The sequence below is a fragment of the Grammomys surdaster genome, unplaced genomic scaffold, assembly GCF_004785775.1.
Source record: "Grammomys surdaster isolate TR1022 unplaced genomic scaffold, NIH_TR_1.0 126124, whole genome shotgun sequence".
Lineage (NCBI taxonomy): Eukaryota > Metazoa > Chordata > Mammalia > Rodentia > Muridae > Grammomys > Grammomys surdaster.
In genome coordinates, this window is record NW_021620932.1 from 1,615,348 (window position 1) to 1,630,555 (window position 15,208).

Consider the following 15,208-nt stretch of genomic DNA (forward strand, 5'->3'; position numbering starts at 1 on the left):
CTCTCTCTCTCTCTCTCCCCCTCTCCCCCTCTCCCTCTCTCCCTCTCCTCCCTTCCTCTCTTTCCTTCTTTCTCTCTCTCCTTCCTTTCTTCCTTCCTTTCTTTTCTTTCTCCTCCTCCTCCTCCTCCTCCTCCTCCTCCTCCTCCTCTTCTCCTTCTATTTCCTTCCTCCATTCTTCCTTCGTTTCCCCCCTCTTGAATATCAGGCATATAAGGACCCACTTTCCTGCTTGCCTTTTGGAAGTGCTGGGCTCAAATCTATAGTATCTTCCATGGTTGGCAAGTGCTGAGAATGATTTTAGGCCTCACTTGAGTAGACTTTAATGCATACTATTGTTACTAGAAATTCTAATTCCCCAAATAATTATTTTAAAACAAATACTATTAAGTAATTTTAGAACAGCTTTATAACCTGCATTATTTCTGCCTCTTAAACTAAGTCATTGCTAATGATCTAAGTCATGGACATGAAAGAATAGTTTCTTACTCAAGCTGCATTTCTTTCCCACAGATACCTAGTAAGTGTGTCACATTTAAAATTGTTAGAAAAGTTATGTACAGTCTTTCTGGATTTAAAAAAAAGTCTTTGCTGGATGCTTTATTAGCTGTCATTTATGATAAGATCTGGCCTTGCTTCCCCTCATTCTCTTTTGGCTGTATGTTAAATATGTAGGCTATAGTCCATCACTGCAACGCAGTCAAGATGGCATGACTTGAAGCAGCTAGTCACAGCACGCCCATAGTCAAGAGCACCCAGGTTGGGTGGCACATGGCAGGAGGATCACTGGGTCTAAGAGTTCTAGGCTGTTGTGGGCTACAAAGATGAGGTGTCCACACTAAGTCTCACATCAATAAAGTGACCTCCCAGCGGTAGGGAACCATCAGACTGAAAAAAAAAAAAGTTGGAACCAGCCCAGGTTGGAAACAAGCAGTTCATAGTCCAGAGATCAATAAGTTGACATACATGCTCGCCCTCAGCTCAAGCTCTTCACTCGTAGACAGTTCAGGATCCCTAACTTAGGGGATTTTTCCACTAACAGGGGAGAGGCTTTTTCAATCCAGTTAGCACAATTATGATAATCTCCACAGACACGTTTGTAGGAAACCTGATCTAGACAGTTCTTCACTGAGAGTCTCTTGGGTGATTCAAGACTGTATCAAGCTGATTAGACTAACTATCAGACTATGATATACTTAAAACATAATTATTATTGTAACTATTTGATATGTAATATTATAGACATTATATATAAATGTCATTTTCTTTTGCTATCGAGTCTCTAAGTTTAGTTCCAATTTGTATTTGTCTCTACTTACATTAAATTAATATGCTGATATTATACATCATCCTTACCAATTAAGATTAACTTTTATATATATTGTAATAATGGTAGTTAGAGTTTATTTTATATTCAAAGTTCACTGCCTGTTCTTTCATGCTTGACATTTTGATTTATGGGTTCTACAATACTTCCTGTGATTGGTGAATTACAATTTCAAACAGGGTTTTCAGGGTAATTGGCATCCTAAGTCCTCACTAACTGGTCCCTTCTCATCACTCAGTGTATAAACTTCTCTGAATTACAGTCTGTTTTAAATATTGGTGTTTGCATACTGCTTATTTGTATATTTTCTGATTTGCACCATAGAAACGTTGTTATGAAGACAAAGACCCTTTCATTTTGTTGAACCCAAATTCCTAGTGCCTGGAAACAGTGCTTAGCTCAAACTGGATGGTCAAAAAACACCGCTAGAAATAAACAGAGAGGACTATGGAGGAAAACTCACACGACCAGATTTGTTTTCTTAGTGAAGGGCTTACACAGCCAGGCACTTCACTACTGTTCCCTAACATTCACGCTTGAGACCCAAAATGACTGTTTGCTGTCTTCTGCTCAATGCCCCACAGTCCTTCACTTCCTACTGCAGAACCAGGTAATAGATTTTCCGTCTTTCATTTGATTGCGTTTGTTTCCACTTTGTACCTTGGCTTTCTAAACACGGACATATCCTGCTTAATCCCTATGTCTACTGCCTTTCCTCTGCTTGAGTTCCTCCCTTGCTCCTCTTACTTGTACTTTGTGTTTATAGCATCTTTCCATTACCGATCTGGTTTCCTGCCCTCCCCAACCCCATGATCTCTCTTTCATTACTTTTAAGATTGCACCATGATCCTTCTATGCTATGTATCTTACATCGTCAGGGATTTCTCCCCTATCTTGTTCTATTGCTCGGTTATTAGCTTCATGCACCTTGCGCTTTCTTAAAAATTTTTTAGTTGTGACCATATTATAATCCATTTTTTTTGGTTTCCAAAAGAAATCTTTCAAAAAATTTTTCTCATCTCTTATAGGTTTTGTATTAACCATGTTAATTCTTTTAATTAAAAAAGATTACTGTTTGAGTCTATATCCAAATAAATGAACAAATTTGTCTTTTAGACTTGTCTTTCTCTGATACATCTATCACCATTCACTAATCTCTGATTGGAAGTAATTTTAGCCAGGTACACACTTATCCCCAAATAGCAAGAGGGAATGAGACAGGCACAGAGAGAGTCTCTCTGCAACTGGAAACTCATACTGGACTGTTAATTTAGAAGGCACTGGTGTATCCCACCCACACATTTTAATGACTTAAGAATTTTTATTGATATGTGTATACTATGTATATGTGTGTGTCTGCCATGAGAGGTCATTGGGAGTTACAAGCAGCTGTAAGCTGTCTAGTGTGGTTACTGGGAACCAAACACAGGCACCCTGAAAGACCAGCAAGTTTGTGGAACCACTGAGCTATTTCTTCAGCTCTATTCATAGGGACATTTTAAGAACTTCTAGGGCTGTGAGGTGGCCACATGGATAAAGGGAATTATCACCATATCTGATGAACTAGGTTTGATGTTTGCAGTCCATATGGTGGAAGGAAAATCAAATTTCTGCAGTTATCCTTTAATTTCCACATGTGCACTGTGCCAGTGTATGTACTTGTGTGAGCACACATGTGAGCCATGTACACAAATAAATGTAAAAGTCCCCTTAAGATCTTTTTTCTTAGCTGGGCAGTGGTGGCACACGCCTGTAATCCCAGCACTTAGGAGGCAGAGGCAGGTGGATTTATGAGTTCGAGGCCAGCCTGGTCTACAGAGTGAGTTCTAGGACAGCCAGGGCTGCACAGAGAAAACCTGTCTCGAAAAACAAAACAAAACAAAAAGATCTTTCTTCTTCTGAGCTAACCATGATGGGACACACTTAGAATTCTAGCCCTCAGGAAGGCAGAAGGTGCAGGAGGAATTAAAGCTCTCCCTTGGCTGTACTTCCAATTCCAGGTCAAATTGCATATAGTGGTGTACTATAATTTCAGTGCTGAAGGGACAGAAACAGGAGGATCCCTGGAACTCATCGGCCAGATGGTCTAACCAGTGAGCTCCAGCAAGAGAGCAACCTTGTCTCAAAAACAGGGTAGAGAAGCAAGTGAGGAGGACATCTGACAGCAACCTTTGCTCTCCACTTGTGTACACACACAGAGTTTCTTCTATATGGTACAGTGTCACACATCTGTTGTCCCAGAATTGTGGAGGCTAAGGAGAAGTGTCTCAGGTTTCAGATCAGCCTGGAATCAACTGTAGAATTCCCCATCTTCATCACGATACTGGTGACAATGGGTCTGAAGAAAATCTTTGAAATTTATATCACCGTGAAGGTTTCCTTAGTTTCTGATGTAGGTAAACTTGTCATTTTGTTATTCTGGCCCATATAGTATAGATATGAAAAATGCCACAAAATGTCTTCCCAAATTTCTAAGAGGCCTAGGAGGTTCTAGGAGGCTGGGGAAGTTGATAGCTTAATGGCTAACAAGGCTACTGTGCAAGTGTAAGGGCCCGAGTTCAGATCCCCAGTACCATGTAACAGCCAGGTGTGAGGGTACACCTGGAACTCTCGCACTCAGTGGCTGGGGACACAGGTGCATCCTGGGTGTGCTGGCCAGCCAGTCTAGTTGAAATGGGAAACTTCAGATGCAGCCAGAGGCCTGTCTCACGAACTAGGTGATAAAGATAATTTCTCTGATTGAAGACTACTTCTGGTTTCTACATGAGCACACACATATGGCAAACTGTGCATGAACATGTGCTCATATATGAATGTACCACACACTTTCACACTTCTTCCCATGGGGGTTACCTGGAGTGCTAAGAGTGAATCTCAAGACTGGCTACAGGAATGTATGGTACCTAGTTTACTGAAAGCAAGTTTGTTAATGTATAGAAGCAGAAAAAAGAACTATCCTTCCTACGCATTGTGTACAGTGAAAACAAGATATAGCACAGCTGACCTAAACTACAGACTGGCTGAAAGTCAAACAAGAAGTCTGAATACGCTGAACCACTAGTACCATCATTCCTGATGTATCTATTTACTGACCAAGCTTCTCTGGAAATTTACATTTACTGCTCTAACCTAAAATGCTATCGTCCATGTGTCAAACAGAAGTATTTATTTCCTTCTCATTTGCTTATTTTTTTGAAGACAGGATTCCATTAGGCTGGCTTTGAATTATGCAATTCAAGCTGGCCTTGAATCCCAGGACCCATTTCCACTTGACTGTTAGGATTCCAGGTGTAGCACACCTGTCTTTAAATCTTGACACCAAGTTTGGATTGAAGCATATTCCCAGGACATCCTATCTAATATTTCACAAAGAAGTACAACTAGTTTGTTAGGACTGAATGAATGGTGGAGGTTGGACATATGGTTCAGTGCTGGGAGCATGCACTACTTTTGCAGAGGACCTGAGTTTGAATCCTAGTTCCTGTACCAGACAGCTCACAATCACCTGTGACTCCAACTCCAAAGGACCCAACATCTCTAGCCTCCATGGGCAATGACACATATATCCATATACATACGCATGATTAAAAGCAATAAAATATTTTATAAAGGTCTTCAGAATTCATTCTTCAACATTTTGGAGACTAGGAGTGGCACTTGTTCTGATACAAATGTTTGAGGAGGATAATCAAAATCTTCTCAAGACTGGTAAGGTACAGTGCTCCCAAGCTGTGTATGTGAGGAAAAGGCACGAGAGGAGAATTTGGAGAACACTGAAAGGAATGGATTCTCACCCTTCCTATGGGAGTCTTCATTCACTCAGACTGATGAATATAGGTAAAGGAATGTCCTCTGAAACACAGAAAAATATAAATATAAAAAGCTCCCATGAGCCAAGCCCTGCTGGCGCACGCCTTTAATCCCAGCACTTGGGAGGAAGAGACACACAGATCTCTTAAGTTTGAGGTCAGCCTGGTCTACAGAGAGAGTTCTGGGACAGCCAGGGCTATACAGAGAAAACCTGTCTCGGAAACAAAACAAACACTCTAGGACTCTTAAATATTTCTGAATGAAATTTAAGATATGATAGATTATCATTGGGTTCACCCTTAATAAAAGAAAGGACATCTATTTGCCTAGTAGATAAATGGCAAGCCATGTGCATAAGGGAAAAAGGTTTTTCCTTAGAAACATCTACCAGGTGGAATAGCAAGCACTGCAAAGGCAGAGCGTATGCTGTTATGGAAGATTTGGGAGAGTCAAAAGCAGCAAGAGATTGGAAGGCTCAGAGTCCTTGGATGGCTGCAAAAGCTAAGCAGTGTGGATGTTGTTTGTTCAACAGCACAGTTAGCATTCTTAGCTATCTGTGTAGAGTATGAGCCCAGAGGCCTGAGCTAAAAGCAGAGACATAGTTTAAAGAGATAATTCACTTAGGAAAAAGAAAATGGAGGTTGAACTAACATAGTGCTATTTAAGATTAAAAGGTAGGACACAATTAGATATATTTAAAAATTAGAATTTACATGGTATGGTTGTTACACTCAAGTGTCAGAGAGGGCCTTTCTTTCTCTACCCAATCATGGTACCCCCTTGCCTCCACCATAATTTGTTATTAAACAATTTAACTCAGAGTAATTACCAAACTTAACAATTATAGTCAAGCAATTATATAACTGTTTTTATATCCTTAATCCAGCTCTTAGCAATGATGATCTTGCTAATGTACCCATAAGCGTACAATACTGTAGCATAGCACCTGGGTCATAGTATTAGGTATCGATAAAGATTTGTTGTTTTAATCAATGATATGGAAGGTGAGCATGGGAAATAGTAGTTGTGAATTACCAGTTTGTTCTTCAAGTGCCTGAGCAAAGTTCCAGATAAGCATCCAGGTGAGAATGCTTGTTGAGCAGCTAAATCAGTTATGAGACACAAGGTACCACCAAGTTTCAACCATTGTTGATTGTACCTTACAGCACTAAAGGTGAGTAGAAGAGCCCAACAGAATACCTATAATGCTTTTATGTCTTTGGAATACCTTTAACATTACACAATACCTATACATTACATTAAATGAAATACCTATAACATTAAATGAAAATGAACCAAATGCCATGAAAGCAAAATGGGAAAGGTAAAGAATCAAGATAAAGAAGAATTTGAGACTAAAGAAGGCAGAGGAGGGAGGAAAGAATGACAGGTTGTCAGGCTGCAGCCTATACCATATGAGGACAGTGAGTGACTCAGTGGATAAGGGCACTGAGCACCATGCCTAGAACCTTCCTGCAGGAAGAAAAGAACGATGCTAGAAACTGTCTTCTGATCTATGTGTGATTAATTTTTTTTTAATGGTACTATGAAAGAACATTATTGAGATAATGGATAAAAACATAAAAAGCATTGCTGTAAGCACATCACTACAAATGTTCTTGTATTAAAATATGTTTTTGGAGTTCTGTAAGAACATTTCTTTTCTTAAGAAATACACCCTGAAGAGATAAACACATTCAATACAGCCTATTCTGAAATGACTCAGTAATAAACTGCAGAAGCACATGAATGTGTGTGTTTACAGGCAGGCTTTGGGGTTGGAGAGGAAGACTTGGAGAAGAGAATGCTAATGCAGCAAAGTCTGTACAACTTATATAACTTCCTGGAAGAGCTGAGATAATCAGAAATGCAACACTAAAAACTATAGGAAGAATGGTAAAGCAGAATGGTAGGACCCAGGTCTTATTCGTCCATGCTTTTTTTTTTAAAATAGGTCTCCTGTAGTCTAAGCTGTTCTTGTACCTGATAGCCAAGGATGACCTTGAATGTCTTTTCTTGTCTGCAATTTCCTTAGAGCTGGGATTCCAGGCATTACAAGCATGCTCCAACACACCTGGGCTTTTGAATTAAACTTGGAGCTTCTTGTGTGTAGGTACAAGGTGTTTTAACAAGGGAACTATATCCCTACCCCACCGGCCTAATTGTAAAGACTTGTACAAGGATGACAATAGGCATGCTAACAGAGGGAAATCTCAAGGTGCCCTAATCCTAAACAAAGGACTGCAGGCAACTATGGAAAGTGCCATCGCCAGGAATCAATCCCCTAATTGGTAATCAATACAAAGTGTCAGCCTTTAAATAACATATATACAAGAAACAATAGATGGACTGAGCAGGTTGTATTTAGGTATTTATGCATTGACATATATAACAATAGCAAAGAAAATAGAGATATGATTTTGAGAGAAAGCAAGGGAGTGAGGAGATACAGGAGAGGTTGAAGGGAGAAAAGGAGATAAATACCTAATTGTATTTTAATTTCAAAATCTTAAAACCTAAAAAAAAAAAAAGAATTAGACAAAAATCATCATTCATTGTTGGGAATTCTCAACACCCTGATATTATCAAGGGTCATCCTTAATCTGTTAATCAGGTTTTCTTCTAACCATGTGTATTCATAAAAGGATGGAAGTTACTGTAATATCCTCCTAGCCCCTGTCCCAGGATTAGAAACAAGAGCAAGTTAATCTCTTACAGTCATATACTCGACTGCAGGTTATAGGAAGTGCAGCAGTCTGTGTAAAAGGAAGGCCATTTCGATGAATAGACCAGGTCTGGTTAATTTTAGGGTGTTATAGTTTTTATACTACTAATGATTATATATATGCATGCATGTAGAAATGCATCATCTGAGAGTGACAGCCATTTGGTTAATGTGAAACGGCATGCAAACATTTTTACAGCAATTTATGTAACAAAAGCTGAAGTAACTGTAATTTCTATTTGTGCACAAGTATGTGTTGCCCACAGAATTAGGTTAGTGATAACAATAGCTAATTACTAATTCTGATACAATGCTATGCAAATTACCTCAGTGTCCTTTAGAAAAAAAGTCTAAAAGAAAGGGTATCAAATTGCTGTGAGCATGTATAGTTTTTGACTTGCAAAGCAAGAAAACAATTCCAGACATGTTCTTTTAGCCGTGAATGTGGGAGGTAAACTTACAAGCAGTACTGTTGATTTATGACCTCAGGCACAGGCGAGAAGTACCTGTGAGAGTTAGAGGACTCCAGGGTCACTGTTGAGACTCATGCCTCATAACGAAGAGAGAGAACATGAGGAAAAGGAACAGATATTCTTCATCAGGTCATGACATATCTTAATGCTTTCACGTTCACTATATTACCACGGATTCTGAAGCCTTTACTGGGAAGAAACTGAATCCTGTGTGCTAACTTAGAAAGTAATGAATCCAGACTGAGACCTACCTTTGTCTAAATAAATATATGTCAAATAAATTAGCAGCTTAAGAGCCTAGAGGAAATTTGAGAAAAAAATAGGAGATGGTCTCTTAAATATGAACATGCCAGACCTAAGAGAGAAAAAGACTGAATGATAACAGAATCAAGTAACAAAAATAAATCTTATAAACGTCCAGAAACTGATGAAAGTGATTGACTCAGCAATGAAAAATGTTATCAAAGAGTAAACAAGAAATTCAGACACTAATGTGTTGCAGGTATTTGATCACATGGTGAAGCCTGAGATTGTATAGTTTACTGGAAAAACCAATTCCTAGTTGTAGTGTGGCTCAGCCCTTAGTACACATCTTTAAACCTTCTGATACACCTTTAGTACACACCTTTAATCCCAAAGAATGAAGGTGAAGTTAGCTTGTAGAAGGAAACATCCACGTTTGAAAGTGATGTCTAAATGAGTGGCAGACAAAGTGATAAATCAGAGAAAGATTTGTCAGAATAGGATATGTGCAACTCTCAGGAGAAGAGAGAGGAAAGGGAATCTAGTTAAGGGGCAGTGCAGAAAGAAAGGAAGCTACTTAAGAGGCAGTTTTACTGGGACACTTGTACAAGACAGGTTGCCGAGACAGACCAAGCCAGAGAATGAGAAGCAGCCAGAAGATTAGAACAGATTGCTAGAGTTAGTTTGTAGTCAAGCAGAGCAAACATCAGAGTCGGAGAGAAGAGCCAGATTGAATCAGTCAGCTGGGAGGGGAGTTATTAGCCAGAACAGCTGAGTTGAACCAGCCAGCCTGAGTTCAGAAAGATCTAGAATGGGTGAGTTTATTCAGGAACAAGTTTCAGAGGCTGAAAACATTCTAGGCCTAGTTAAGATTTTATGGAGGCTAGAAGCTTCCAGGACTAGGCCTGGGTTAGCAGACTGAGGCAGTAAGCCTCCACGAGGACAATCACATACATGAGAATAAAAGATGTTTGCACTAATGATTTCATTTAACAAAATGTGAATATATACTTAACAAAATGTTAGTGTCTCTTGTGTCTTCAAGGAAGAAACACAGATTAGCAATTTCTGCATTTAAAACAAATCATGTCAATTACTTTGTAAACCATGAGAATTGCAAATAATATAAATAAAAAGGTTCATTTCATACAAAACAAAGTTTGGATATATTCCCACTTGTATTTCATATTTCCATAGGCTTCATTCTACAAGGTTCATCTGTAAGCCCCAGACATTTCCTTGCTGAAACGTAGCACAGATTAAAAGACAGCTAGGTGGAGGCTTCTCCAGTCTACAGCACACAGGAAAAGGAAGCGAGGCGAATGAGGGTACACCTAACATTTTTCTCTTGGGAAATGGGGTTGTTTCCATTCAACTGCTGAGCTTGATTTGCTTGTTTTTTGAAACAGGTATTGCATGTGGTCCGAGGTTATTCTGAAACTCACAATCCTGCCTTTGTCTTCCACCATGCTAGGCTCGCACATATGCCTAGCTATACTAACAACTTTTAAACTAGTTCAGTAAGGTATAAATGTTACTCTGATCACCAACTTGGCTATATACTCTATCACTAGTAAAAATGGTGCCACAAATTCGACCATTATCAGAGAACTTGTGGGACAGGGCTGAGAACATTCCAGAATAATAGTTCTTTGAAAATACTTTTAAGCAGAAAATATTTTTAAACTAGATGCTCAAAACACAAATTCCCCCCACCCCTTATTTTTACTTTTTAAGATCGTGTCTTTTGTCTCTTGGGTGGGTCATTTGTCAAACTTGTTATGTAGCTGAGGACAGTCTTGAACTCTTGATTCTCCTGCTTCTGCCTTGCAGGTGCTAGGATTACAAGGTATGCCATCATACCCATACAAAAAATATTTTTAAAATAAGATAAACTACAGCTGAAAATATTTATAACACAAGTTATAAAATTCTGAATTGTACACTTACATTATAGCTTCAAATGAAGAATCCCCAAACAGGGCATTCAATTTTTGTAATACTCATGTTGACTGAGTTCCAGAATTTCTTTCTGGTGGGAAGAACCCTCAAAGTTCACAGAGACTTAAAGCAATAGAATGTGAACTAATGCCCTGCTCATGTTCTCAAGTTTTGGGTAATTGTTACTTATTTTTAGAGACTTTATTATGCTAGAAATTGGGACATACTTAGGTTTTATATACCTAAGAAAAGACTGTTATAGGAAGTTAAAGTCTTTGGGTAGAAAGTCTTTTACATTCATATTTAAAAATGGCACACACACTGCTTCCTTATTTTTTAAAATATAATAACATGTATTGTTTAACCATAAAATGAGGCATTTGATAAAATCTCACATAAGAGGAAATGATGATACTAATTATATGTGACTGAAAAATTGTATATATGCATGTCAGATGCTTGACTTAAACAAGATTCAGGAATATCACATTCAAAATAAAGATTAAAACACATTTTGTTTATTCTTATTTGGATAAAAAGAAAGCCAGAATTATATATTTAGACATTAAAAGCCAATCTCTGAAGAATGGAAAAAATGTTTTACCTTTGTATTTTACTACACTTAATAATACAAAAATAGCTAGGAGTATGCCATATTGGTGAAGTGCCCATTTCTTAGACACACAGTCCTGGGTTCAGTGCCCCAGGGTTACAAAATAAAAAAATATAAAGTATGCCGAAGTATCTTAGGTCAGGCATCTAGGAATCTACAGTAAAACTTTCAGTAACTTGAGTACACATATACACATATATTAATGTACTAGTGCCTTGTTAGATGAAGCCCAAGGCCTCACACTAAATACAAACTCAACCACGTAGGTTCATTCCCAACTCGAAAGCCAGCATTCATGGTGACAAGATCATAGATGAAAGGATCCTCCCTGCCCCTCTGCTCCAGAGCTGAGGACAGATCCCAGGGCCTTGCACTTGCTAGGCAGGCACTCTACCACTGAGCTAAATCCCCAACCCCCAAAGCATCCTTTTTAATCCCTATTCCTAACTTTCAGGTTTTTGGAAAAAAAAAAAAAAGACAACAATGTGTTGATCCTTAAAATGATACTGTCAAAATGGCAAAATGGGTGAGTTATCACTGCTTTATGTGGAAATTTAACCAATGTATCATTCTCAGAAGCAATTGTCACAGATAACTACAGATGAAAAAAGGGGAGGGGGACTTCATGTATGGATATTGAGTGAAGTACTTAGTAAGTAAAAAACCATAGTATACTTAAGATTTCAGAGCAGTGACCTTCACATCTCTGAAGCCTTAGTCCTCATGCATTCATTCTGCCTGAATGCATCATCATCTTATTGATAGAGCATTCTGAAGAGCCACACTGGAAAGTGTTTCTTTATTCTTATTAATAGCACTTACCCAGTAGTCTCCAATTAGGTGCTTCAGGTTGTCAGGAATAAAAACCAGCTTTCATATGTCAATCATTCAAATATCTAAGGACAGTCTGAATTTCGCACTAAAAGCTCTCTTTGAATTCTCCCAGTTTCGGTCATTCTCTTCTGAAGGTATCCTCGTCTTAAGTTTGAGTGCTAAGATCCTAGCAGGGGTCTGAAGGAAAGATCATTACAAAGCACGTTCTCTAGCTGACATGATTGGCTCCAGACAGAACCCACCACTGCCATGTTCTTCCATCACCTTTAAGCCCATAACTCTGGCACTTGAACTTCCAGGACCCAAGCCCATGTTCTTATATATAGTCCTATTAAAATTCGCTCAGCTTCTCAAAAGACCAACAAATCACAAATCTCCTAGATCCCAACTGTAGTTCAGTGTCTATTATCCATCTCTGCTTTATAGCAACATTTTAAGCATGCTTTTGTTGTTATTGTTGTGGTTTTGTTTTCTCCTAGAGCTGTGGATCCAAAGCGGGGATTTTCAAATGCTCTTCCACTAAACTATATCCATGGCCCAAATTTTAGTTGCATACATTGCTTAAATTTACAAATAAGGGGCCAGGCATAAAGGCAAGTGCCTCTAGTCTTAGCTACTCGGAAGGCTGAGGCAGGAAGATCATTGAAGTCGAAGACTTTGAGGCTAGTCTGGGTAACATAGTGAGATCTGAACTTTTTAAAAAAGACAATTGTGGGCTGGAGAGATGGCTCAGTGGTTAAGAGCACTGACTCCTCTTCGAGAGGTCCTGAGTTCAATTCCCAGCAACCACATGGTGGCTCACAACCATCTGTAATGGGATGTGATGCCCTCCTCTGGTGTGTCTGAAGACAGCAATGGTATATTTGTATACATGAATAAACAATTTTTTAAAAAAGAAAGACAACTGCAAATCCATTTGTTGGGTTTTATTTATCAATATAGGAAAAGACTGAGCTTAATATCACAGTCTTATCATTATGTGAGAAGCAAATGTAAGCTTTCTATACTATTTCATCAACTCTTCTGTCTAAAATTATTTCAAAATAAAAGTTTAAGAAAGTAAAAAGACCCATTCCTTACTCTACATGTAGTCAAATTATTTAGCATTTAGAGTTAGTTTCTTAACCAAGGAATGATCGTTTAACTTCATGTTTGTCATTTACTTCCTTTTCATTGGACTAATAAAAATAAGTATCCACCTAACTTGGGTAACTGAAGACAAAGTATTCTCTCCACCTTCCCTACAAAACCTGCCAAGAACACACAGAGTTTGACAATGATTTGGGGAGTATACAATGGTACAATTGCTTTGCAGTAAGTTTCACACATTTTTTTAAAAGAAAATGTCTATGACTGGCAATTCTACTTCTAGGTGTCTACCAGATAGAAAAACATGAACCTAACATACACTAAACTTGAGTAAACATATTCACAACCCCAATATCCCCAATATTTACCAATAGGAGACTATGTTAACACAGAAGTAATCAGGAGTGCTCTGTATCAGAATGGATACACCACACACGCTGAGTCAAGGAATCAGATCCAAGAGTGAACAATGTATGATTCTACTGATGTTCAGTCCAGGAAGAACAAGGCTGATGACAGCAATAGAAATCAGAAGTCTGCTGACACTTGTGGGCAGTAGATAAGATGAACTGAAAGGGTATAGGAACTCTCTGGAATGACTTAACTAAGAAAACAACACGCCTTTAAATTATATTACAACTAAAATGAAAACCATATTTCTATTACACACACACACACACACACACACACACACACACACACGCATGCACACATGAGTACACACAGACACACATACACCCTACATACTAATTTTTTGAGACAGGAGGTAGCCTGGCCTCCAACTCCCAGCCATCCTCCTGCTTCAGTGCTGGAATTACAGGCATGCTCTATTACAGCTGGCATTAAAGAAAGCACAAGGGGGAATAATCACTGAGGAATTTGAAGTTTAGCACTTTTCTTTGCTTCTTACCTGTCTAGGAGCTGCTCGTGCTTTTCTAGAGCATCTTTTTCTGCTGTCACTGCACGGTTCTTTTCAGCGAGAGCATTATCCCTTGCTTCACGGAGATTTCTAAAATTCAAACATGCATCTCAGTTGTTTTAAATGCATAAGCATCTATCTTTCAAAGATTCATACATTTGCTTAGGACTTAGCAGAGATTAGTGATGGTTTGGACAGTATTCTAAACAGAGCTGAGTTAGATATTAGATTGCAGTTACTTTTAATTACTTATGGAGAACGCCAGTTGGAATCATAACTGCCTCCCCAGAATATTTCTTCATAGCTTTTTTCCTCATGGGTTGAGGGGTAGGTTAAACAGAGTATATATGTATTTATCTCATTTTATTCTTACCATAAGCCAATAAAGTAGGTGTAATATCCACAAGAAAACTGAGGTTTACGGCAGATAATAAATGCTTTATGAAATACTTTAAGTAAAGGATATATGGCCAGAAATCAGAGCTGAGAATGAAGTCTGAAAACTGACAAAAGAACAGCTGTTAACATTGTGCAAGAAAAGATAATACAGAAAGGTTGATGAATTAGGAGTACAAGAGAGAAAGGAGAGAGGGCTCGCGAGAATAGATTATATGCAAGCTATACACATGGTAGACTGGAAACTGCCACTGGAGAACAGTGCTTTGGGACCAGAGTGGCATGCTTCCATCCAAGTACTAACCTGGCCTAACCTGCTCAGCTTCTGAGACCATGGGAGATGGGGCAGAGTCTGGGTGGTATGGCCATGTGGCAGAATTTTAGTTGGTCATAAGTCAGTGTGTCTCCAAGAATGGCTACATGGAGTACCACTGAGATGATGGTTAATATTCATGTTTAGCTAAAGGAATATGAACCCACACCGTTACATACATCATCCAGGATATGATGACAGCAGGAACCAAAGCTGCTGGCAAGGCTGCAGCTAAGGAGAGTACTCCAATGGGAGAAGGTAACAACAGGGAGTATGTAGGATATAATACAACCAGGCATGAGCTTCTTATATCCAATGCTCTTCATGTTTTAATATAGATGAAACTTGGGGTCAACAAACAAACAAATCAACAAAACTAAAAAACCTAAGCTTATTTTAGTCACTTAACCTAAAAAAACCTCTACTTCCTTAAAAGAGTTGTAATATTGAGAAACATAGGACCTAACATGGATGATTTGCTCACATAGTGTCTACAGTGCAGTCCAGTGAAGTATAAGGAGTGTGTAT

General features: G+C 38.7%; 1 protein-coding gene across 4 annotated transcripts in view; it reads right to left on the reverse strand.

Moving 5' to 3' along the window:
* Pibf1 (progesterone immunomodulatory binding factor 1) overlaps positions 1-15,208 on the reverse strand; it is a 148,099-nt gene that overhangs the window by 85,536 nt on the left and 47,355 nt on the right. For all 4 annotated transcript variants that reach the window (XM_028756571.1, XM_028756572.1, XM_028756570.1 and 1 more), the window contains exon 10: positions 13,963-14,061. In XM_028756571.1, coding sequence (XP_028612404.1) covers positions 13,963-14,061 — 99 coding nt within the window. The remainder of the gene's footprint in view (positions 1-13,962; positions 14,062-15,208) is intronic.